Genomic DNA, 25,644 nt, shown 5'->3' with positions numbered 1-25,644 from the left:
ATTTTTGTTCCCAGTGTTTTACAGAAGGCAGGAGACAGAAGAGAAAAGATCTTTATCACAGATACAGGGTAAGATCAAACCCAACACCATGACTGACACTGACGCTCTGGTATTATAAACCTCTCTGCTGTTATTTTCTACAGGATTAGATTATAGAAAACATACTGTCAAATCAGGTAAATCCATCGTGTTAGCATCATAAAGAACGGTTATCTGTGGAAACCAGTCAGAAAAACTGTGATGTTAAACTGTAATAATCGGAGCCTCGGTCTCACCACGTCGTCTTATTTCACCCCGTCACACAGACACGCCCCAGAATCTCCTGCTGTAAAGGAATTCCAGAAAAAGTTCAGATTAAATCTGAAGGAGAAGTTTCAGTGTTTAAATGGAGTGATGATAAAGCCAGAAACGCGAGCGCTCCTGAATGAGATTTACACCGAGCTCTACATCACAGAGGGAGACAGTGGAGACGTCAATAAAGAACATGAGGTGAGACGGATCGAGGCAGCGTCCAGGAGAAAAACAGAGGAAACACCAATCAAATGCAGCGACATCTTTAAGCCCTTATCTGAAGAAGACGAACCCATCAGAACTGTAGTGACAAAGGGCGTGGCTGGTATTGGAAAAACAGTCTCTGTGCAGAAGTTCATTGTGGACTGGGCTGAAGAGAAAGCAAATCAGGACGTCCCCCTCATATTTCCACTTCCTTTCAGAGAGCTGAATCTGATGAAGGACCAAAAACGGAGTCTGATGGAGCTCCTTCATGTCTGTTTTAAGGAAACAAAAGAAACCGAAATGTCCAGGTTGGAAAAGGTTCTGTTCATTTTTGATGGATTGGACGAGTGCCGTTTCCCTCTGGATTTCCAGAACACAGTGAGAGTGTGTGATGTAACTGAATCAGCATCAGTGCGTGTGCTGCTGATAAACCTGATCAAAGGGGATCTGCTTCCCTCTGCTCTCATCTGGATCACCTCCCGACCAGCAGCAGCTGATCAAATCCCCTCTTAGTACGTCCATCGAGTCACAGAGGTACGAGGGTTCAATGACCCCCAGAAGGAGGAGTACTTCAGGAAGAGGGTCAGTGATCAGAGCCTGGCCGAGAACATCATCACACACCTGAAGTCATTAAGAAGCCTGTACATCATGTGTCACATCCCAGTCTTCTGCTGGATTTCAGCCGCTGTTCTCGAGAGAATGTTGGGTGAAGCAGAAAGTGGAGAGATCCCCAAGACTCTGACTCAAATGTACACACACTTCCTCATCATTCAGACAAACGTCATCAGAGAAAAATACTCAGAGAAGCAGGAGAGTGATGAAGAAATGCTGCTGAAACTGGGAAAACTGGCTTTTGAGCAGCTGGAGAAAGGCAACCTGATCTTCTATGAGGAAGACCTGCGAGGGTGTGGCATTGATGTGACAGAAGCAGCAGTGTACTCAGGTGTGTGTACGCAGATCTTCAGAGAGGAGCCTGGGCTTCACCAGAGTAAAGTGTACTGCTTTGTTCATCTGAGCATTCAGGAACATCTCGCAGCTCTGTATGTGCATCTGACCTTCATGAAGGAAAAGAGAAATGTTCTTGATCAGGATAATTCCTCTACAAGAAAAATGTATAAAAAAATAAGAAATGTTCTTAATGAGATTTGGTCCTTTCAGACAATTTCAGATGTACACAGGAGTGCTGTAGATCAGACCTTAAAAAGTCAGACTGGACATCTGGATCTGTTCCTCCGCTTTCTTCTGGGTCTCTCACTGGAGTCCAATCAGAAACTCTTACATGCCTTAGTAACACAGACAGGAAGTAGCTTCCAGAGCAAAAAGGAAGCAGTTCAGTACATTAAGAAGAAGATCAGTGAAGCTCTTCCTGCAGAAAAATCCATCAATCTGTTCCACTGTCTGAATGAACTGGGTGATGATTCTCTCGTGGAGGAAATCCAACGCTACCTGAAATCTGGGGAACAAAGTGAACTCTCTCCTTCACAGTGGTCTGCTCTGGCGTTTGTATTACTGACTTCAGCACAGGAGCTGGAGGAGTTTGACCTGAGGAAATATACCAGTACAGAGAAGATAATACATGAAGTTCTTATGAAGGTGATGCCTGTGATTGCAGCATCCAGAAGAGCAGTGTAAGTAAAGCTGAATATAACTGTTCTATTGTTAGAAAGAGAGAAACTGAAAGCACTTTGACAGAAACTCACTTTGGGACAGAGGAGGGCAAAATCCACAACTCCATTAGTTGAGTGAAAGTATAGATTCAAAGATTTTTATTGTCAAGTCACTGTGTGTCCAGGACATATAGGAGAATCGAAATGCCGTTTCTCTCTCACCTTGTAAAATTAGATAAAAATATTTATTTAAAAAAAAGAAAAAAAAGTATTTATTTATTTATAAAATATAGATAATATCGGTAAAATACACTCTAAAATCAAACAACATACAAAATAGCAGTAGTGCAAATACAGTACAATAACCGTAATGGAGAAGGTGCTTAGAAGAGTCACATTTGACCAAGATCCTCCCAGAGATGTTCACAAGTCATTTATTCCAAGTCAAGTCTCAAGTCTTTGAGGGGCAATGCCAAGTCAAGTCTCAAGTCTTTGTACTCGAGTCCAAGTCAATGCCAAGTCAAGTCTCGAGTCTTTTGTCCCAAATCCAAGTCAAGTCTCAAATGACTGAAATTAACGTTCTCTCTTTAGATGCTATCTGAGATGCTGCTGCATTTCTGTATGTTTTGGATTGAAAGCATTTACTGTACTTTATCATCTATTCGGCTATTATACACAATATCAAAACTGATCAGAGCATGGTAACCTAGGAGGGCTATTTCAATGTGTAATGTGAAGAAACATGAAAGCTTTGAACTTGATAAATATATTTTGAAAAAAATACCACAGGATACATTAACAAATTTATTATGTTGTGTCGCCTTTTCATTCTTAAGGTCTAACATGGTCCTGTCTGTCCAAATGTCCACAGTCACAGCCACAGTGCCTGTCTTTTCTAGTTTTGATTCGATAGAGGCCTGTTTCTCTGATGTTAGATCACTCAGACGTCTTGTAACTGTGCATCGACTTGCTGGTTTATATCTCTCCTCTGTCACTGACAAAAATTTCCTGAAGTTGGGGTGTTCAATCAAAGACAGGGGCAAATTGCATCCAATGACAAGGTCATTGACTATTGATTGAGTGATGATCCTCTGTCGAGGATGACCCTGGTGGTATACTTGCCCACCTCTCGTCTGAACCAAGAAAGACTCAATGCTGCTCTGTCGCTCTTCACTGGTCCCTGTCTTTGCTTTGCTGAATTCTGCAAACCTGAAGATGAACATATAAATCCATTTATAAAATATGGATGATAAAGCTAATATTGTTGCTTATAGACAAAATACTACATGTGGATGTACCTTCAAAATTAAAAACCCTGCTGTTATTTTATATTAACTGCATTGCTGCAATATTTTTTATACCATATTGCATTTTTGCAGTAAAATCCAGTAGGCTATTTTGTATACATTCAGTTTGTCCAAAATATGACATATTTACTCCAGAGCAATATTAGGCTAACAGTAATAATGCAGTGGAATAGGCCAACAGTATGTTTGCAGGGCTCGAAATTCGCGGTGGTCCGGTCGCCCGAGGCAACTTAATTTGTCATTTGGCGGGTAATTCCTGTCACTAGGCAGCCCGGCTGGCTCGTTGAAAATAAAAAATATATATGAAGCGAAGATTCAGACTAGGGCTGTGCGATATATCGAATATACTCGATATAGCTCCGAAAATGTTGTGTGAGATACATAAAATTATTATATCGTAACTATCGAGTATTTTATGGTCATCTGCCGACTTGCGTTTGTTTCGTGTTTGTTTAAAACCTTTTCTGGTGGTTTTCTCCCTGTCCCTCAGGCAGTAACGTGAGAGGCTGCCGAAGGGTAAAAAAAACAATAACATCACACACTCTCCAACCAATCCCGGGTGACATCTCGATGCTGAAAGGAACTTGCGGGAAGATTTTCTAGTTTCGGTCAGTGTTGCCAGATTGGGCGGTTTTGAATTTTACTTTGCGGGCAAAAAAATGGCTTGGGCTGGTTGACAAAAATCGGGCGGGTTTGGCGTTAGTTCGGCGGGTTTTTATCAGATGTTTATATAGTTTCACTCCCACTAGAAAGCAGAGATGGGAGAGAATGTAAACGCCTAAGCCGAATGATGTTCTTGAATATGCGAAGGAAATCAGGAAAAACAGCTCTCTTTGGTCAACTGAGGCAAGTCAGAGACCTAGTTTACCCAGCACCCCTTAGGGATTTTAAACAACCAAAAACGAGCATTGGCCAAAATTAATCATTAACAATAAACATTAATCTCATTAAGTATTATTTAAACAAAAAATGTCGATGTAACTGTAAGACTAATATGAATGTGTGTAATGTAGTGCAGAAACTGAACTCATAAACTCGTAAATAAGAATGACGCAATCCATTCTCCATTTTCTCTTCTCATGTTACATTCAGCCAGGCATCATAGCCTAACATTTTTTTTAAATTGAAGTATATAAAACAGGTACAATCTAACAAATCCACAAAAATCAGGATAACAGATGAAGAAAATACATGGACGTAGACAAAAATAAATTAAGCAGAATAACTAGGCCTATAAAATTAATAAAACAAACAGGATAAATAAAAAGATAAATAAAAGACAAATAAAAAATAAATAACCTCAGCAATGCAGATGTTAGATATGCATTGTAGCCTAACATAGCCGACAGAATATTCTGCGTGTGCGCCACCTACTGGTGCATGTAAGATTCAGAACACAGCAGATGATTGCAGAGTTATAATCTGATTCAACCACACGGAGCCGAGTACCAGACAGCAGATTCTTCACCTCCAGCACTGACGGGCTCATGTTGCCATTTAGAAGTTGTTTGCATTGTTGTTCGATTTACAAATAGTATACTGGACTTTAGCTGCACATTTTTACTTTACAAGATGGGCATCAAGTGCATTTTACATTTTGGGGGGTTTTAAGTGCATTTTGGTGGGTTTTGAACATATTTTGGGCTGGAAAACGTCAGCAGTGTCTGGCAACACTGGTTTCGGTTTACAGCACTGACTCAGTTCGTGCAATCGCTGGTGCTGCATTGGCTACCATGTAAGCTCAGTCAATTTCAGCGACAAATTAAAAATGGAAGCGGACGAATTGGTTCCTAAAAGAACTAGTAAGGGGTCAGTCGTCTGGCATTTTTTTGGATATCGCGAGGAGGACGTGGAACAGCAAATGCCAGTTTGTAAAGTGTGCAAAAAAAAAACCAGTATCAAAATACTCGGGTCTTGAAATAAATGCACATTAGTCATGAACAATGGTAACTACTCTCTTTTGTGTTATTTTTGACAGAAGTAAAATTCATACATGAACAAATTTTGGCGAGTTGATTTTCTGTTTGGTGAGTTACTTTGGAAGGGAACTAGTCCAGCTGGCTGGTGAAAAATATATGAATTTCGAGCCCTGGTTTGTGATAGACTTTCTGAAAGAAATACGTTTTAATATTTTTTCTGAATAAACACTTGGGGAGCTGAATGTAGTTTTACCAGATCATAACAGTAGCCTATTCTGAAACCGCGATTAATGCATAAGATTAACGTTAGGCTACATCCATGAACTACATCCATATAGCCACTATCTGATAACAGGTAGCAGAGTATAATAGTAGGCTCAAACGTGGTGAGATGTTAATCAAATAAAACCCTAACATCGGGCGGGTAACGATAAATCTATAATCTGCATGTAATCTGTGGTTCGATTAGTTTGCTAGCAGTAACGTTATCTGTCCATACACGCTAAAATTTCGTTTCACCTAACCAAGTAACTGACCTATCCTTGTGCGTTCTGAGGTGCCTGATAAAGTTGGATGTAGTTGAGCTGGCATCATTTATCCTGATGCCACACACTTTGCAAGTGGCCGTCTGAGGGTCTTTTATGCCACTCGAGTGATTTTGGCGTGCTCTGATTTTGTTGTCAATTTCAACAAATCCTAGCAGTATTTTCAAAGTCATATGACTTTTTTAAATTTTTTTAATCCCCCACTGGCCGAAAGACCCAAAGGGGCATTATGTCGTGGTGATGTCCATCCTTCTGTCCTCCTGGGAAGCTTCTGAAATCAACTCCCCTCACAATTTGTGGAAGGATTTCATGAAACTCGACAAGAGGCGTTGTTATATGTCAGTAATACGCATATTGTAATTTTGTTAAATTCGGTCATGTTTTACCAGAGTTACAGCCCTTGATTAACAAAATTATACTTTTCACAATTTTATGAGAATGTGTTTTCCTTTGGCCATCAACTCCTCTCACAATTTGTGGAGGAATTTCAGGAAATTTGGCAAAAGGTCTTATGTGTCGGTAGTACGCATATTGTTATTTTGTTAAATTTCTTCTTCTTCTTCGTCTTTAACTCCTGTCGGCAGTTGCTGACGTAGAGCGGTTAGAACCATGAGCGTAGTCAACCATATCTTTGTTGATCTCTCTCTTCAATGCACTTCGGTAAAATTGATCAGCCGTCAACCCAGAATGATGCAGAACTTGTTGCTCCATCGTGACAGCTGGTCTACCTTTCTTTACATTCTTGTTATCGTTGAACAGAAGCTTTTTGGCGACACTAGACGTTTCTTGTCGAGCTAGGTGTACCAGGTATTTGGTCTGCTGTTTTGCGACGTAGCTCATGACATTTTCTGTACGACAAATATTCAAAACATCTTCAGAAGACAATACAAATGCAAAGTTGGGCGCTGCATCATCATCACGAGGTTCTTTACGTTCAAATCCTTTACGAATCATTTTTTGTAACATGGTCACATATGCTGATTCCAATCTTTGTTGCTGTGCTTGAGTGATGTTCCATGTCTGGCAGGAATAGGTGAGTCTACTACGTACCATTGCGTTCAGAACAAATACGCGTGTCTTTAGCAGAATGTTTCTGTTGGTGAGCTTCTTGAATAGCTAATAAAACTTCGACTCTGCAACACTGATACGTAGGTCAATTTCAGCATCGCCGGTAGAGGGCTGATCAAATTGGATGTCATCTCCAAGATAGCGAAATTTCTTTACGTTCTCAATTGCAGTGCCATTCAACGAGACAATGCTAACAGGGTAGTCACTGTTTTGTCCATATGTGCATTCTCCCATCTGCAGGTGGTTGTAGTTCACAATCATTGTCTTGGTCTTTTTGACATTTATTTCCAGATGGAAGTTTTTAAACGTTTCGTCAAGTATAATCAGTGCCTTCGAGAGTTCTGCTTCGTCCTCAAACGTGAGTTCCAAATCGTCCAAATGTAAGGCCCTATTAAAATAGCTGCCTTATGGCTTTCACTAAGGTCTTTGCAACTTCTAAAGTTATTGTATAGCTAATTATATTTCATCATTGAGAATACTGCAAGTACCATAGTGCAATGTTTTTTTTTTCCTTACTGTGACTTACCAAATGTTGTCTGCTGTAATGTTTATGTTGTAACCAATCCTATATAGGTTTAGTTGTAATGGTGTGCATTTGGACCAATGAGAATGCAGGAGATAGGAATGTTGAATCTGCCACTCCGCAGGGGGTGGAGGAAGAAAAAGAAAAAAGGGCTTATGGGTCAGGGAGTGAACGGAGTGACCGGGTTTTTGTGTTGGAGACGTCGCGGGCCTCGGATGGACAGAGTAAGCTAACCGATAAGCTGCTGGCCTGAGATGTAACTAAGTGCAGTCAGCATTATGGGAGAGAGACTTTGTAAACTGTCGGGTGTGAAGGCTAGCAAGCCAATGTGTGTGTTTTTTGTTTTTTTTTTTCCTAGCTGCGTGAACAAGTTCGGAAGTAATTCATGCCAGGCAAGTTAAGTTCTGAGTTTTCTTCCTTGGAACACTAACGTAGTGAACTGAGACTCAAACTTTCGTCCGAGCAAATTCGGAAGAAAGGCTTCTTCCTCAAAGACTCGTTGCCCTCGGGACCGGCTGCGTATACACTTCGAAAGGCCCGGCCATTGTCTGCTCGCTACGGAGCTACCGGTTGTGAGTAGCCAACTTGAAGCTCAACTGTCTCGTCACCCACGTAGCTGAGAGACTACCGTGTGAGTGAGTAAACATTGTTTCTCGTCCGTCGGACCTCGTTTCCACATTTTGGAGGCTGCGTTGTGGATTACATTTTTTGTTTGCCCTTTCATGTGCACCAATGTAATGGGCCCCAACGTTATGCTTGCAAGCTGGGTATTCATTGACTGATGGGGCAGATATTGTAAATATGTGTGCCTGTAGGGCGTTAGTGTTCATTTGATTAAGGAAAGTAATTCTACAGGTGTTCTCTAACCTTTTATTTTATAAAGGTTTACAGGGTATGTTGTGTGCCAGGTTTATTGGCATATTTTATGTTCATTTCGGTATACCAAAGGTGACAAAGTGTACTTGTATTTTATACCATCACCCGTGGGCATATATTTTGCCACACCCCTATACCTGTTTTCATTTATTTATTTTTTTTTAAGACCCTACAAAATAAATGTCACCCATTGGTTATATTTCATGGCAGAGTGGTGTTGCATATACTTAATAATTAAATTTCTGGAGATTTACATAGTGTATGTCAGGACTACTGGTACAATATTTCTCCAGTGGAGGCACTGCGCAAGTTGTTCATTTAAGGCATAGGCCTACTGTTGTAAGTTTAATGGCAAATTCCCTAACTGCAAATGGTAGACGGAAAATCCAGTGAATTCACCATCTATAGCTGAAACCCAGGATCCTGTTAGTGTTCGAGTGTAGCTTTAAAGTAGGTATGACACTTTAAAGGGGTTACACGCATATCCCGACCAGTCTACAGTGTGGTCACCATGGTAGCTTTGCTGACGTTGTTCTCTTGTCAGTGCTGTAGATCAGACACGATACTTCAGATTTAGAAACTTTACTTCCTGCTGGTCACATGCTCTCATGAACACACGCATAGCAAAGTCAATGTACAAGTTGAACAGTGGAGGAGACTCAGGTCCACCTTGTCGGACACCTGTGAACAGTTGAAATACGTTGTCAGGATTACCAGAGAGTGCAGTTGTAGTATGGTCGTATATGCATTCAAGAAGTCGAAGAAGAATTGGATTCGAGTTAGGAGGAAGGCGAAGGTAGATGGATTTGAGCCGCCATTTTCGTATAACGTGATCAAATGCTGCAGTTAGATCTATGAATAGCAGAAACACAGCTTTTTTTCATCCTGTCCATTATTTGCTGTACTCGTTTTGTAATGAAAATTCCATCCACAGTGCCTCGACCTCTTCTAAAGCCTTGTTGTTGTTCAAGGAGTTGGTTATCATACCAGTCTTTTATGCGATTTAGAATTATGACTACAAGAATCTTGCACAATGTTGTTCCAACTTGCAGACCTCTGTAAGCAGCTGGGTCTTTCACACTTCCTTTTGAAGCACCTTTCCATATCGCATTAAGTCTAGTATGTCCCCAAGATTTAGGTATAGTCTGGGTTGTCCAGATGGCATCTAGAAGTATTTCTAACTCTTTTACAAGTTCAGTTGATGAGGCAGCATATTTCAAAAACTCTGGTGGAAGATCCGTAGCAGCTTTGCCGTTTTTGAGAGAAGTCAAAGTTTTTATGATTTCATCAGATTTAGGTGGTTCGGTGTTGATTGACTGGAACTCGATTTTTTGAAGTTCTTCAACGAAATCTGGTGGGACTTTAAGCTCCGGAGGTTCTGACTTATCCACGTCAATGGAGGTGGAGAAGTGATTCTCGAAGTATTGTTGTAACTTTTCACGGTCACAACCAGCGCTCCGCTTAGTTGGCTTGAATGTCGATGCATCATGTTTGAAGCTTTTAAATAGATTATCAACTTCGCGTTTTGTTGCACACTCGTTAATTTCGTCAGCTTCTTGTTTCATTTTGATGTTACGTAGTTTTCTCACTCGGTTCTTGATCTCCTTTGTGAGCGCTTTGTAATCCGGGGAGTTGAGTTCCTTTGTAGATCTTTCGTTCAATAACTGGTTAAGAGGCTCATCTTGTTTCCAGATTTCACTTTCCTTTTCGATCTTAGTTTTGATCAGTAGACATTCTTCTGCAGCTAAGTTGATCGAATCTACAAGATTTTTCGAGAATGTAGAAAGATTGACATCATCCGGTGGATTTAGTTGCAGCTTCTGGTTGATTGCTTCAGCAAACTTTGCCAAATTTGGTCGTATTTTACCACAGTTGTGGCTCTTGATTAACAACCTTGTACTTTGACAATTTCATGAAGGTGTGTTTTCCTTCTGACACCAACTCCTCTCACAATATTTGGAGGAATTTCACCAAATTTGACAAAAGGCTTTGTTATATGACAGTTAAATGCATATTTAAATTTCGTTTAATTTGGGCAAATTTTACCCTTGATTATTAACAGACTTGTACTTTGGCAATTTAATCAAGGTGTGCTTGCTTTCTGAAATCAACTTCCCTCACAATTATTATCTCCCGCTGGCCGAAAGGCCCGAAGGGGGATTATGTCGTGGCGATGTCCGTCTGTCCGTCCGTCCGTCCATCCGTCCGGCCCAGGAAGGGTACTGACCTTCTGAAATCAACTCCTCTCACAATTTCTGGAGGAATTTTACAAAACTTGGCAGGATTCTTTGTTCTCTCTCGGTAATACACATATTGCAATTTTGTTCAATTCAGTCGCATTTTACCAGAGTTATGGCCGAGTTGCCAGCAGGGGATATTGTGCTCTCGGAGCACTCTTGTATGTTTTCAGCACAATCTCAGCTATAATAATATCTCTGTAGTCTGTATGTCATGATTGTGCTTTTAAAAATATAACAGATAAATGAAGATGTTGTAAAAAGCAGTTTTAGAACTGTGCTGGAATGTGTGTAAAAACATGACCGTACCCATTGTGTCGAACCGTTTTGGTCACTTGAGGTGATTCTGTTCAGTGTGAGGAATGGATCAAACACACAAACTTAAATCTGCTCCATTGATTTGGACAATTAACTGGCCATCAAAAAATGTATGCCCTGTTGCTTTGGGATAAAGGGTTGGCAGTGGGAGGGGTATTCAATGAGAAGGGTAAAAATTCCATTCCATTCAATGAGAAGAGTGAAACCCCTCCCACTGCCAACTCTTTATCCCATCAGGTCAAGTCCCAATGGGTAAGGTCATGTTTTTTCACACATTCCAACACAGTTCTAAAACTCATTTTTACAACATCTTCATTTATCTGGTGTTTGACTTTATTTTGGTATTTGACTCGATTCAGTGTGTCTTGAAATTAACTATTTTACTCAGTTCAGAACCACAGTCAACTCTGTTACACAATTACTCTGTAATTTTACTTCAACTCCAAATTTTACTCTCTAAACTCAAAATACAGTAAAATTAACTATTTTTGAGGAAAATACTTTTAACTCTGGAAAAAAACTGCTCAGTCATGTCAGGGCTTTCAATTACATAATTTGGGCTCCACCCTGTGTTTCTGAATTTGGGCCTTTTCCGTCGTGATGCAGGGTAATTTGGGTTTTTCTGCATGCGCAGAGTGCTGTTTTCCCAGGGCTCTGTGTTTTAAACCTGCTGCTGATTTTTTCGCTACAAAGTTATGAATAAATAAAGAAATCTATGAATTATTTTTACCTTTATTGCAAAATGTCTACAGCATTAATCACTCTTGATGTACATGACAAAAATAATTAGAATGCAGTTAGTTAGGATTTAAAAGAGGTGTTGGGGCCTGAGGAGAGCCTGGAGGAAAGCAGCCTGGGAATGAAAATGCAAGTTCTGCACTGTTGCCATCAGAGAGACAAACCTGTAGCAGACCTGCGACACAAAAGGTTTTTCAGTCACATCACAAGAATTGGGAGCGCAATTCACAGCATGTAGTCAGGTTAAAGATCTTCGTTTAAACGAAAGGCCAGTGTCTAAGACAATCATCAACAAGAGGACCAAGCTCCAAGTCACTGATTCCACCCACACTTACACAACTGTGTGGATTTAAGATGCAAGCTGTGTCTTTACGCACAGTTGTGTCCTGAATAGCTCTCTCTTATTCAGTCTTTTACCTGATTTAAATCATATGACACTAGGTATCAGAGAGATATTGCAGTTGAGGTCAGATAATGTGGGATATCGGGCTATTTTTAGGTTTTTAAATGACACAGGAATTATTCTTAGAATTTAGCACAATAGGGTCGTAAACATTCTGGTTCTCACTCCAGTCCAGAAGGTGGCGGTAATGCACCTAAAAGCTGTTTGCCAACCACCATAAAGCAATATAAAAGGAGAAGCAAGAAGATTTCCCGAATGTGGAAATCCCGCTCTGGTCATTGGTACACGAGTTGCTCCTCCACGAAATCATGGCGTGCCAATCGCTGTTGATAGAGAATTCGTGCTCTGCGCGAGGCTTACGGCGAGTTCGACAAACCCGGAACAGCATGGGAATGGTGCGGATTTTGCATTAATTACGAGAAATACATGCTAATTCTTGCTAATTTCTGTGTTTCTAAAGAAGAAAGTCAAGACTTTGGGATTTGGGCAGCCAAGTTTATTTAATTAACATTTTGTTTTGTTTTTTTTACTTTTGGTAGCATATTTTGGGCACTTGACCTTAAGTTCGGCCCCTACGACGTTTTCCGTCGCAGGTTTCATGTAATTGAAAGGCCTGCATGTTTCCTGTGTTTGCACTACAGCGCACGCATATCAACCGATCTGCTCATCAGAAATAGAAGAAATATTTACACTTACTTGAGCTGATCTTCGGCTGGATCAAGTTGAAGAAAAAAAAAGGCACCGCTCATCATCGGTGTTGCAGTTCTCAAGATTGAATTGAATCGCTGTCCTGAATCATGAATTGATTTTCTATTCTGAAATTGATTTGCTGTCCTGAATCATCCGAAGCGTATAAAATCTGCGTGCCATCTCGCAAGAAGTTTTACCTCCAAATAGCCTGAACTCTGTCTGACAGATTTTATCCTGTTTACGGTGGGCGTTCCCACTGCAAAAGAGAAACCAATTGAAACGGAAACGGAAAGTTTTATATTTCATCTAATTTAGGGAATTTAAAAACTATAATATTATTTATCAGTGGGCACAGAGGAAAGTGTAAAGTATAAAGTTTCTCTCAATATGTTTATCATGATCATATGATAAACTCGTGAACATATTTCTCTAAATCCATGACCTCCTCATTCTAAACCTGCCGAGCTTCGCCGGAGAAGCTCTCGACCCCAGAGGATTAAAAATCCTTCAGTGTTCAGAAGTACTTTTTAATTATTATTTTTTTATTGTTGTCTTTTTAATGTCAGGACATTGCTGTAAATGCACTGCGGCAACGATACAGACTCTAACGACTCAGAAACAACCTACTGAATACAGTGACTTGCTTGTAGAACCTGTAGAATAAAAAGCTTGTAGAATTTGCTCCAGAGCCTGTAGAAATGCTGATAAAAACACAGTTGAATCGACAAAAGGACAGCTGCTTTCTCAGGTTGGACGGGAAGGTTTTGTAGGCAGTGATGACGTTTGTGTGCGGTAAACAGAGCAAAGATTAAAATAATGCAAATCTTTCTTCATTTCAAAAATCTCAGGCATGGCCTTCAGATATGGCTCTGGGTGCTCTGGTGAGGAACCATCATTTTTATCTGCTGTAGTCCTCGTTACCATCTTTACCACCACCAAGTTCAAATGAACTGTTTAAGAAATGCAGCAAGCGCTTTGAAGTTGAGTGTAGGAGGAGTTTACTGTGATTGGTTTTCTCCTGTCGCCAACACAGCGCAGGGAATTTTAGAAAAGAAACAAAAATTCACCTGCTGACTCAAAAGCGATGCTTCAAAGTAACGAGTAACGGGAAGCTTCCTGGAGTCACCAGGACAATATTTATCTTTCAGATGGAGACGAGTGAAAGTCAAAAATTTCCAAAACATTAATACTCGAAGTAAAAGATGGATATGAAAAAATGTCCTTCAGTCCAGTCTTTAAGTAAATGTCCTTCGTTACTGTCCAGCTCTGTTTTGGGATGTTTTGAGTTTCAGGTGAGACAGAGTGTGTTAATACACACAGATCAGGAGATAAATGAGGGGAAAACAGTTGCATGTAGAATTGAATAAAACTGAAGTTCAGCTATTAAATAAGTGGAAACCAGTTGATGTCATTTAAGGAGAAAAACGTTTACGTCTCACATTCTGCCATTTTGTTCCAAGAAGTATTGAAGCTGTGAGCTGAAGATGGAGGTGACGGCCAGCTAACGAGACTCACAAACACCACATTTCCAGAAATGAAGCAAATAATCAAACTGAACTTTATACTGATAGTTTATTTACAATATTTACAAACTAGAAACACCATTTTATTTATTTTTATGACACCATGATTTACATTTATAACATGCTAATTATTATTTTGTTGTTCTCATGTCCTGAGATCTTTTATAAATTGCAACTCTGTTGTTGACCTTCTCACAGCTTTTATTCTTTTTCATGCTGAAGCTCTCTGATGGATTTATTTGTCTCTGAAACAAAAACCTCTGTCTCAAATTTCAGTGTCCTTTTCTCCCAGAATCACTTTTACATAAAATAAATAATTAAAATGTATTTTTTTCGCGGTCCGGTTTCCATCAAATCCTGTGCTCTGATTGGCTGGCGAGCGGGTCTGTATCCTACGATACGGACCCGAGTTACAGACCTCTGGCGACTTGCTCGTTCACAACAACAAACATATTAGCAATTTTTGCCAACATCTATTTTCGCATTTCTCAGGAGAATAGCATTCATTTTGCAGCATGGATAGCGATAACGAGTCTTCACAGCGAAAGCGAGTTTTACTACCCTGAGGAAGAAGAAATAAGAGAAAACATTTCAGGAGAAAGTTAAAAACCTGTAACTGTTGCTCACGCCGAGCAAAAGCATGGCTGAATCCTGAATGACTCAATTTTATATAAATAGGGGACTACATGGGCAGCAAAATGTAGTTTTTTCCCTGCCATGGAAGTGGACTTGTATACTGAGGAGGAAGCCATTTGCATTACAGCCATGAATGAGGATTCAAAATGGCGGCTCGCCTCGGCTCGCTTTTCCCTTTCGGGCGCACTCGTTTTCTGTTAGAATTTGGTAAAGAAAAAATAAATATATTATTTGCCAGCTTAAGGTCGGTCCGTATGGTGAAATACCATGACCTCGGCCTTGAATACTGACCTCGACCCAGAGGGCCTCGCTCAGTACTTTCAAGACCTCGGTCACGGAATTTCACGATACGGACCTCCCAGCTGGTAAATAATATATATGTATTTACAGTTAAATATGTGAGCATGACAAATAGTCAAACAGAGAAATTCTACAAAACCCAACTCTTCAACCTTTATTTACTTTGTGCTGAAACATTTGCACCTCTAATAAACTGAATGTTAATAATTGTCAGTAACAGTGGTAACGTTTCAGTCGTCATTATTAATATCTTGTGATTGGACAAGAGCCGGGAGACAGTCCAACAAGAGACGCGTTATCTTTACAACCGCAATTAAACCAAGATGGAAATCTGTTGATGAAGTGTGTGTCATTGTGTCTCTGCAGGTTGTATGATTGTGGTGTCTCAGATGAAGGCTGTGCTGCTCTGAGTTCAGCTCTGAGATCAAACCCCTCACACCTGAGAGAGCTGGATCTGTCCTATAATACACTCGGAGACTCAGGAGTGAAGCGTCTCTGTGCTGGACTGGAGAATCCTCACTGTAAACTGGAGATACTGGGGTAAGATCATCTCTCTGAGAGTCACATGACCTGCTCCTCAGTAAGACCCATTCTCTAATAGTGAGACTGAAGCAGAGGTTTTAGCTTCATCATCAGTGTCCTGAGGAGGAAGATTGTTTCTGTTCACTCGGGGTGTAACGATTAATCGAGTTCGTCGACTAAAACTGATGACCAAATTAGTTCCCAACTGATGTAATAGTTGATTAGTTGGTGACATCATCACGTGTGTTTTTCGCGCTAACTCGGAATGCTTTGACGTTCGCGCTTACTGGAGAGAAATTCACAAAAGCGCGAAGGCAGCTTCAAAAACCTCCAAAGTGTGGGAGCTTTTCACACTGAACTCTGAAAGGAAAGGTTGTGAATGACCCAGTTTGTAAAGCTGACCTTCGCTGGTATGGAAGCACATCCTCTCTGTCGGAGCGTGTGAAGAGGAAGCAGGTCGGCTCACTGGATGAAGGTTCATCTCAGGAAGTTAGCTAGCTAGTTGGCTAACGTTAATGGTGAAAGCCGTCTTATGGTCTTCATGTTATGAGCTGTAACGTTTATTGGAAATGCAGAGTCTCTTGATTTGTTGATGGAGTTGGAACAGAGAAGCAACTAACAACCTGTTATTCCCAGCGAACCTGTTCACAGTCCAAATACCATTTCCACTTTTAAACGTTACATCGACGTCATAATGTCACGGCGACGTTTACAGCTGGAGATGGTGCTGCTGCTGACTGCACGAGTTTGCAGATGTCTGGAGAATTTGATATTTTCTCACAAAACCGCAATGAAAATTCTGCACCTCCTGTTTATGGGCGTGGCCAAAGTGAAGGGTTTCTGGGTTTGATCTCGGTGAAGTTGATGTTTGGGGAAAAAGTGACAGCCTGAATAACGAACATCTCCATTTATCGTGAAACTGCACCGATAGAGGGGAAACATTTATTTAGAGCACGTTTCGATATCTACACAGGATTCTAGAATCAAAACAAAAATATGGTTTAAATGTAGATTTCTTAAACGGAGTGTGAGGGACGGAGCGGTGACGCGCGGGAGCGAGCACTAAACCGTTTATCGACAAAAACAGCGAGGAGCTGAACTGCTGCTACTGTTTCTGTACTGTTTTACTGTTCACTGTGTCATTTATCACCGTTCACTAAAGATTAACTCCATTTGAACGAACTCGGTTGTTTTAGAAGTGCAGGGAAAGACCTCCCGGCTTTTTAAACACGTTTGTGTCCAAACTGAAATATTCCCTCCTTCAGCTTTGTCGTGTTCATCTCTCATCTGTAGAAACATTATCTGGGATCAAGAAATGCAGACATCCACACTGGCTGTTAAAATATTCTCATTTATTGGTTAAAACTTTGTAAAACAACCCCATATCCAGTTTCATTCACCGCCGTTCAACTCCACCACCACCTCCTGGTTCCAGTGGGAAAGCGGGGGACTGTACCACCACAGGGAAATAGGGGTGTTTGGTGGTGTGGTCCATTCTGACAGGGGTGTTTTTAATGGAAATGGTAAATATGGGTGTTTTGTGTGTGTAAAGCGGTCTGGGTGAACAGGAAGTGTTTGTTTGTTTGGTGTTTAGTTGAGTCATTATTTTATAATTGAGGTATTAACGAGTTAATTGATTTATTTTTGGATTTGGTTTGTGTGGTGGGCGGAGCTACAGCGAGTCTCTCACAAGAGCATGTGGAGATGCTGACTTTCCTCCATTTCAGTACAGAACTGTGATTGGAGCCTGATTTAGCTGTAACAGAGTTGAGGCTGCAGAAAGCACGTTCCTTCCTCACTGTTTACATTTAGATGGTTGTGTGGTTTACCTGATGAAGGGGAAACTGGTGTAGGTTTTTATTTTATTGCTGCTACTTTGCTGATCCTTGGTTTTAAATTTTTACAGGAAAATGGATTTTGGAATTTTTATTTTTGTCTGAGCAGGAAAGATCATTAAAACATTGAATTTTTGAAAGAAGTGCTGTGCTCGAAAACCCCCGCGTCCGATCGTCCGAGACGACTAAAGTCTGTGCAAGGATGAGTAAAACTTGAATGGTAATCCTCCAATCGGACGACAAAAGTTAGTGCTGGCAACCTAAACAACACAGGCAACTGCTCCGTGATGCAGGTCTGAACTGTCAGTCCGGCAGTAGCATAGTTCTATTATTATTATTATTATTATTATTATTATTTGTCTTGACCAGCTGGATACACATATATATCAAAGCCACGTCTCACAGGGAAAGGTGGAGGTCTCGCTGCAGTTTTCCGATGTGGTTTGAAACTTAAAGAGATTGTTTTTCATGATGTCACATCCTGTGAATATCTGGCTTTGAAAACCTCCACTCCCACACCGATGTTGCTGCTCTTAATCTATCGACCTCCCAAATCATCACCATCTCTTTTTCTGTCTGAACTGAATGAGCTGCTAACTGTCGCCTCATCTGTCTGTCCTGCCGTCGTTCTTCTGGGTGACTTTAATATTCATGTTGACGCTAGTTGCTCCCTGACTGATGAGCTCTTGACTGTCTTTGAATGTTTTGGTTGAACTCAGCATGTTGACTTTCCCACACATAATCCTGGTCATATACTTGACTCGCTTCGCTCTACTGGTATAAAAATTGTATCTGTATCGGGTTCTGATGGAGGTTTTACTGACCACAAGTTGATTGAGTGTTGTCTCAGTGTGCCTTCTTCTAAACTTCCTCTGCGTTCTACTGTCTCTTTCCGTAATCTTTCTTCGACTGATGTGCATTCTTTCTCTGCCTCTCTCCTCTCTTCTTTTTGTAAATTTGCTGAGGTTTCCTCTCCTATAGATGAAAGTCTTCCGGATTTACCCGGAAATCCGGATATTTGACAAAACTCTTGAAAATCTCCGGTTTTCCGAATGGAGAAATTTATTTTTAGGATTTTTCGCGTTCCATTTCATAGAAATTCGGTTTTGCGATTGCACGGCTTGTTTACGTTCGGCGACAGGGCGTTGCCGTTTTTGTAGTCTCGCAATGCTTGCTGGTGTGTATGAGACCTTATATGCTTATATACATACCTCATGTCATGTGAACGAGATTTTATCGCGATATCATGCTTTAGAAAACGCGGTCTTTCTTTTGTGTACCTTTCTATTGAGCGAGACAATTGAAGAGCCTCCTCTATTGAAATGTGTTTACCGATTCAGCAATAATAATGTACAAACAAGTTGACAGGTCGGCGGATATCCGTAGCATAGAAGGAAAGGTAAAGAACAAGTTCAAATGGTCGTGGCTGGAGGAGAAAGATGCAAACGGTGACTTTTTATCGGACTGTGTGAGGAAAGTGGACAGGCCAGGATATGCATTATGCACGTGGTAAGTAATTTTTTCTTATTCTTAATTTGTTGGACTTGAGATCCATGTTGAGATTTAGAAAACTGTGAATGAATTCTTATTGACTTGATGTGACTGATAATGACCGCAAATAAAAGTAGTTATCAGTGAGCGTGCGTGATATTGTAAACCGTATCGGAGTATTGAAGTGTTAATGTTAGTAAAAATAAAAAATGAACCACACACTCAATATAAATGATATTATAATTTATTAGTATGCCATTTATTGGGATATAATTGGTTAGCTATATTTAATGAGTCATTTATGAATTTGTATACCTCTAAATATTAACATTTTAAGTGTGAGAGAATATATTTTTTCCATTTTTTGTTTTGAGCTGCTTAAATACGAGTCATCTGGGAAGAAAGACCTCCGAAGCCACAGTAAGCGTAAGAAGCACATTGAAGCTCGTAGACTGAAGAGAACAAACCAGACTCTTCCCGCAGTATTTCACAATGTAAATGCAATGGAGAAAGGAGCCACCAGTACTACTTGCACGATGCCTTCTGAGAATGTTCACAGTGCTGCTTCTTGCTCAGCCAGTCAGACGACTCCAGCAAAACCAATCATTAGTTTTCTTGATAGGAAATCAGACCAGGAGGCTTCTTTATTATCATTCATGGCAGAACATTCCCTACCACTGTCCATGTCTCCACATCTAATAAAGTTTGCTCAAGAGTTCTCTCGTGACACAAGAGTCACAAATGCCATGTCTATGGAACGAACCTTTTGGGGAAAGCGTAGGAGAAAACAAAACAGCTGTAAGGCTGTGGAACAACCGAAGAAGAAGAAGAGGGTCTAGATTTAGTGGTGTCCGTTTCACAGCTGGTTTTCACTTACCCTAGCAGACTGTCTTCTTTGGCTTTTACAAAACTATGATCTTTGCAGTGCATTCCATGTCTCTCACTCACACATGCACACACACACACACACACACACACACACACACACACACACACACACACACACACACATATATATATACAGTTCAAACCAGTTAAGTTTTAGTGCATTATTAATAGTTTGAAATCTTTAAAGTGGCATGATGATAAGAAAATATTCTTTTTGATAATAGTTTGTGTTGAATAAGCTCAATTTTACAAGATAATGTGGCTGATTTATCTTTTCTGTTCTGAATGAGTTTACTGTTACAATAAATATATATCTGATTAATAAGACTGTTTTGATGTTGAATCAATTCAATTTCATGAAAGTGTGAACTATTTAATATCAGTTGAATTATTATTTTCTAAACATATATGCAGTATTGCACATAAGATGTGACAGCATCACTTTATATAAGTTTTGACATCCAATAGTGAAAATTCTGAATTTAGAACAATGCACTCCTGAAAATTACTCATTAACTAAGGGAATAAAATTTTATATTTTTGACATGTTAATCATTAATGTACATGAAAGAAAAAGGCTTAAAAGTTATAACTTGTTTTAGTGAAAATAAGGACTAAAATGCACTAGAATGCAGGGGTTTGCGTGTTATGTTATTAAATTTTTTTTCAGGGGATGTCCACCCCCCCCCCACCCCCAATCTTAGTTTGACTTTCAGAAGTTCAGGATTTTTTTCTTTGCTCCACTTTCATCTCTACTTTCCTGATGATACAGTTTCTATTTACAATAATACTATATCTAACACACTTAATACTTTCACTCCCCTTAAAACTAGACAGGTCTCCGCAAATCGTGCCTCTCCTTGGTTCACCTCTGAGCTTAGGGCCATGAAGGCCAAGGGAAGGCGGCTAGAGCACCTTTATAAGAAAACTGGCCTTACTATTCATCTTTCACTCTTCTCTGAACACATCGCAAAGTATAAGGATGCTCTTAATGCTGCCCGATCCTCTTACTACGCTAACATCATTAAGAGTGGCAACCATAGACCCAAAACTCTGTTTAATACAATAAATAAACTTCTTCAGCCTCCTTCCTCAACCACTCCCAGCTCCCCTGCTCAGTATCAGGCTTTTTGGATTTTTTCAAGGATAAAATTGACAGTATTTACCAACACTTTCATTCTGAAATTCATTCTTCTGTCTCGCAAGTAGCTCTTTCCCATAAAGCTGACTGCTGTCTCCTCTGCTTTCTCTCCTGTTGATTCTTCTAAAGTATCAGAAATTATGACTCAGTCCTCCTCCTCATGTCTGCTGGACCCTGCACCCACTGCACTTCTTAAATCCTGTGTATCTGCTATCTCCCCTTATATTGCTCATATGATTAATCAGTGTTTTGCTTTAGACACTGTTCCCATCTCCCTCAAAATTGCTTCTGTTACACCAATACTAAAGAAACCTGGTCTAGATCCTCTTTCACTGTCCAATTACAGACCCATTTCAAATCTCCCTTTCCTAGCTAAAGTAATGGAGCGAGTTGTAGCCTCTCAGCTTCATACTTTCCTTGCTTGTAATGATCTCTATGAACCCTTTCAGTCAGGCTTTCGCAATCTGCACAGCACTGAATCTGCTCTCTAAAGAGTTGTTAATGACCTCCTGCTCTCAACTGATGCTGGTCATCTCAATGTCCTTGCTCTCTTGGACCTCACAGCTGCCTTTCACACTGTACATCATGAGAGGCTCATTTCCAGACTATCTTCTTTTGGTATTACTGGCTTAGCTTTAGCCTGGTTTCAGTCATATCTAGCAAACAGGCAACAGTTCATCTCTATTGGTGTTCATAAATCATCCACTGCTACTGTTGCTCAAGGTGTGCCTCAGGGTTCTGTCATTGGTCCCCTTCTTTTTATATTCTATGTTTCTCCTATAGGCCAGATTATTTGTAACCATGGCCTTAACTTTCATTGTTATGCTGATGACATTCAAATCTACATCACTATCACCCCTTCCATAGCCTCTGTCCAGCTGCTAAGGACTTGCATCACTGACCTTAAGCAATGGCTGCATAAGAACTGCCTTAAACTTAATGCTAGCAAAACGGAGGTTCTATTATTAGGTACCAAAAGACAGGTTCTGAACTTCTCCAGTTTTACTATTGATGTTGATGGTGTGTCTATTAGTCCTTCCCAAGTTATAAAAAACCTTGGAGTTCTCTTTGACTCCACCCTTACTTTTGAACCCCATCTTGAACTAATTACTAATGGCCCTTTTCCACTACCCTTTTTCAGCTCGCTTCAGCTCACTTCAGCCCGACATGGCTCGCGTTTTGACTACCAAAAACCAGCACGACTCAGCTCGCTTCAGCCCTGCTTAGCCCCTAAAACTCGCACCGTTTTGGAGTGGGGCTGAAGCGAGCCAAAGCGAGCTGAGTGAGGCTGGGGGCGTGAGCAGACACTCCCCTGTGCACTGATTGGTGAGGAGGAGTGTCCTCACATGCCCACACACGCCCCGCGAGCGCGCTGGGATCTGTAAACACCGCAAACCTGGAAGGAGAAGAATTACGAATTACGAGAATTTCTGAAGCCTTATGCGCCTCGCCTCATCTATACGCTCTTGCCAGTATCTGTTGGCGTTGTCGGTGACAACAAGCCACAGCACCAAGACCAGCAACACTAACGACTCCATGTCCTCCATGTTTATTGTTTACTATTCGGGTCGTGAGACTACCGCTTAAAAGCTCACTGATGTCACTGTTTGCGCTGCTTAACGACATCACCTGACGTCCACCCACTTTCGCTAACTCCACCCAATGTGTCCACCCACTTCCAGCCAGCACGGTTCAGCGCGGTTGTAGTCGAAATGCAACTCCAACAGCCCCGCTCAGCCCGACTCAGCACGGCACGGCTCAGCCTGACTCAGCCGCGTTTGTAGTGGAAAAGCGGCATATGAATGCTTTCTTTCACCTCCGCAATATTGCACATCTCCGCCCTTTTCTCTTGGAAACTGATGCCAAAATGTTGGTCAATGCGTTTATTTTTTCTCGTCTTGACTATTGCAGTTCTCTCTTTTATGGTTCTCTCTCAGTTCTCTCCCTGCCACATTGCTCAATCGCCCGCAGTCCATCCAAAACTCAGCAGCTAGAGTCCTCACACTCCCCAATCGCACTGCTCACATCACTCCTGTTTTACAGCAACTGCATTGGTTGCCAGCAGGGGCGATTTCTCAGAGACAACAAGGGAAGCCGAGCTTCCCCTTAAATTCTCTCCCCAAACTGCGGCATCTACGACGTTGAATTCTCATTAAAACAATAACTTGCATAACATAATATATGCCCAAGATTGTATTTACGTTCATAACTATCCTGTAACTTATTTGAGTGATGTCTGACGAACTTGCAGTTCGCTATGAGAATCACCTTTGCTGCCAGGCTGTAACCAGCGTTGCCAGATACTGCTGACATTTTCCAGCCAAAATATGTTCAAAACCCGCCAAAATCCACTTAAAACCGCCCAATCTGGCAACACTGGCTGTAACCTTTCTTATTTCAATGGGCTCTATGGCTGGCAGCCGGGTATCCGTTGCAGTCTATGAGAGGGCTCTGAACAGCCAATTTCGGCTAATTGTTATTGGTTAAAATCGACAAAATCGTCACTTCCAGGGAAGCCGGGCTTCTCTGGGACTAAACGAGACAGTGGGAGGGGCAAGAAGCCGGGCTGATGAAGGATTATTGGAGGTAGTGTTTGAAAGACATGAGGAGGGCGGGCTCTGTACTTCGGCGTCGGCGAGGAACACGGAAGTATGATCAGTCCCTAGCGGATGTCGAGAAAGTGTAGTCATGTGCCAAAGTGCTGTCCGAATTTCTTTTCATATAAACGTTTCTTCTCATTGATGTCTCTGTACATTACTCTGTAAATAAATGTAACTATTACTTGTTGTGCTCCGTTAACTTTCATCCATTCTATCAGTTTGTTCATTCGTGAATTCACTCGTTTATTTCATTTGTAGTTCAATCTGGTTGTAGGCTAGCTTGAGTCTTATTGGGATCTGCAGTGCTAGCTGCTAACAGAAATTGGTGAAGTCTCTGGAAAGCACAACCAACTGGTATGACAGGGTCACAGACCATTTTCTGGAAAAGGAGCGGAGGGCAGAATTTGTGTATAAATAGTGTTCATGTTCATGAATCTGAAGTGTGTATATTGTTCAGTAATGCTAAGAGAATGGTGGGCTCTGTGTTATAGGTTATACCTGGGTATAATATTCAAGGTTCTGTGTGTTGCATAGCCTACCTGGTTATGAATTTCCAGACTGTGTTGCAGAAGATGTTCAAGGATGTGTTGCACAGCTGGGTGTTGTGTTAAAGACTCTGTGTTGCATATCAGGGTATGATGTTCAAGGCTCTTTGTTGAATAGCCAGTGATTTTTGGATGTTTGATATTTTTGATTAAGGATATGAGGCACTAGCCTGGCAAGCCAGACTATAACATGAAATGTACAAGCAAAAATACTTTCTGCCACTAGGTAGGGTTGTCTAGTTCACTATGCTAATGGGGCACACCTTTCTATGCTTTGATATCCGGCCTACAGGTTTTATGATGAATGCGTAAAATGGGCTTCCCCTGTTTTAAAAACCAGCAGCCGCCACTGGTTGCCAGTTATCTCTCGGATCAAATACAAAATCTTACTTTTAACCTGTAAAGCTCTTCATGGTTTCGCCCCTTCCTATCTCTGTGAGCTAATTCATTTGTACTGTCCCTCCCGCTCCCTCAGATCTTCTGTCTGTGGACTTCTGACTGTCCCACGTTTTAAACTGGCATCTATGGGTGGCAGATCATTCAGTGTTGCTGCTACTAAACTTTGGAACTCGTTACCACAATCGCTTCGTGACTGTTCCACTCTCTCTTCCTTCAAAGCTAACTTGAAAACTTTTCTCTTTTCCTCACACTACTCTTCCGAGTGTGGCTTTTTTTTTTTTTTTTTGGTAACTCCTGTGTAAAGCATCCTTGGGTTTGTGAAAGGCACTATATAAATTTAACTTTATTATTATTATTATTATTATTATGCAAAGTGAATCACGCATCGTGACATCTGACTCCTCCTCAAAACAAAGTTCGCCTGTGTCTATTGAAAATCGTGTTTTCCTGAACTGGTTCCTGAATAAAATGAATCCTACCAAGCGTCAGAGACATGGACTGTATCCTCACTCTGCGCTAAGAGAGCAGGGAACCAGTCTAAAGTAGCTCATCTCGTTTCACGGGAAATGTGTTTAAGTTTTATTCATCAACACGGCAATATATAAAAGTACAAAAAATATGTCGTAATTATACCAATTGGCTCAGGGTGACGAGGGTCAAGGACATCGTGTGCCAGCAGCGCGGTTGAAGTGGGCAGGTGTCAAACTTGAAACTTTTATATCACGATTGGAGTTAATAATAAACGATATCACTGAATAATGTTCCTTACCTCTAACCAGTATATATATTACCATTTTTTATTGTTTTGATGGTTTCATATATTTCGTAATAATATTTTTATTTTCTAAATATTTATCAACAAACCGCCATTGTGGCACGGGAGCCTGTGATTGGTGGACAGCTGACAAAGGGTGTATCCCATTGGTTGTAAATTGTGGCATAAAAATCATAAACACATACGGGACCCGCTGATTGGCTGTTCACATACTGAAGCCGAGCGGAGATGTCCAGCGTCTGTTCCTGTTGTCCGAAGAAAAC

General features: G+C 40.9%; 1 protein-coding gene across 1 annotated transcript in view; it reads left to right on the top strand.

The window, feature by feature from the left end:
- Positions 1-25,644, top strand: part of LOC132870540 (ribonuclease inhibitor-like) — a 44,754-nt gene that overhangs the window by 15,219 nt on the left and 3,891 nt on the right. Inside the window, exons 4-5 of the mRNA XM_060904218.1 lie at positions 15-68; positions 15,552-15,725. Coding sequence (XP_060760201.1) covers positions 15-68; positions 15,552-15,725 — 228 coding nt within the window. The remainder of the gene's footprint in view (positions 1-14; positions 69-15,551; positions 15,726-25,644) is intronic.

The sequence above is a fragment of the Neoarius graeffei genome, chromosome 22 (assembly GCF_027579695.1).
Source record: "Neoarius graeffei isolate fNeoGra1 chromosome 22, fNeoGra1.pri, whole genome shotgun sequence".
Classification (NCBI taxonomy): Eukaryota; Metazoa; Chordata; class Actinopteri; order Siluriformes; family Ariidae; genus Neoarius; species Neoarius graeffei.
The sequence above is the reverse complement of the archived record's forward strand: the minus strand, read 5'-3'. Positions and strand labels throughout refer to the sequence as shown.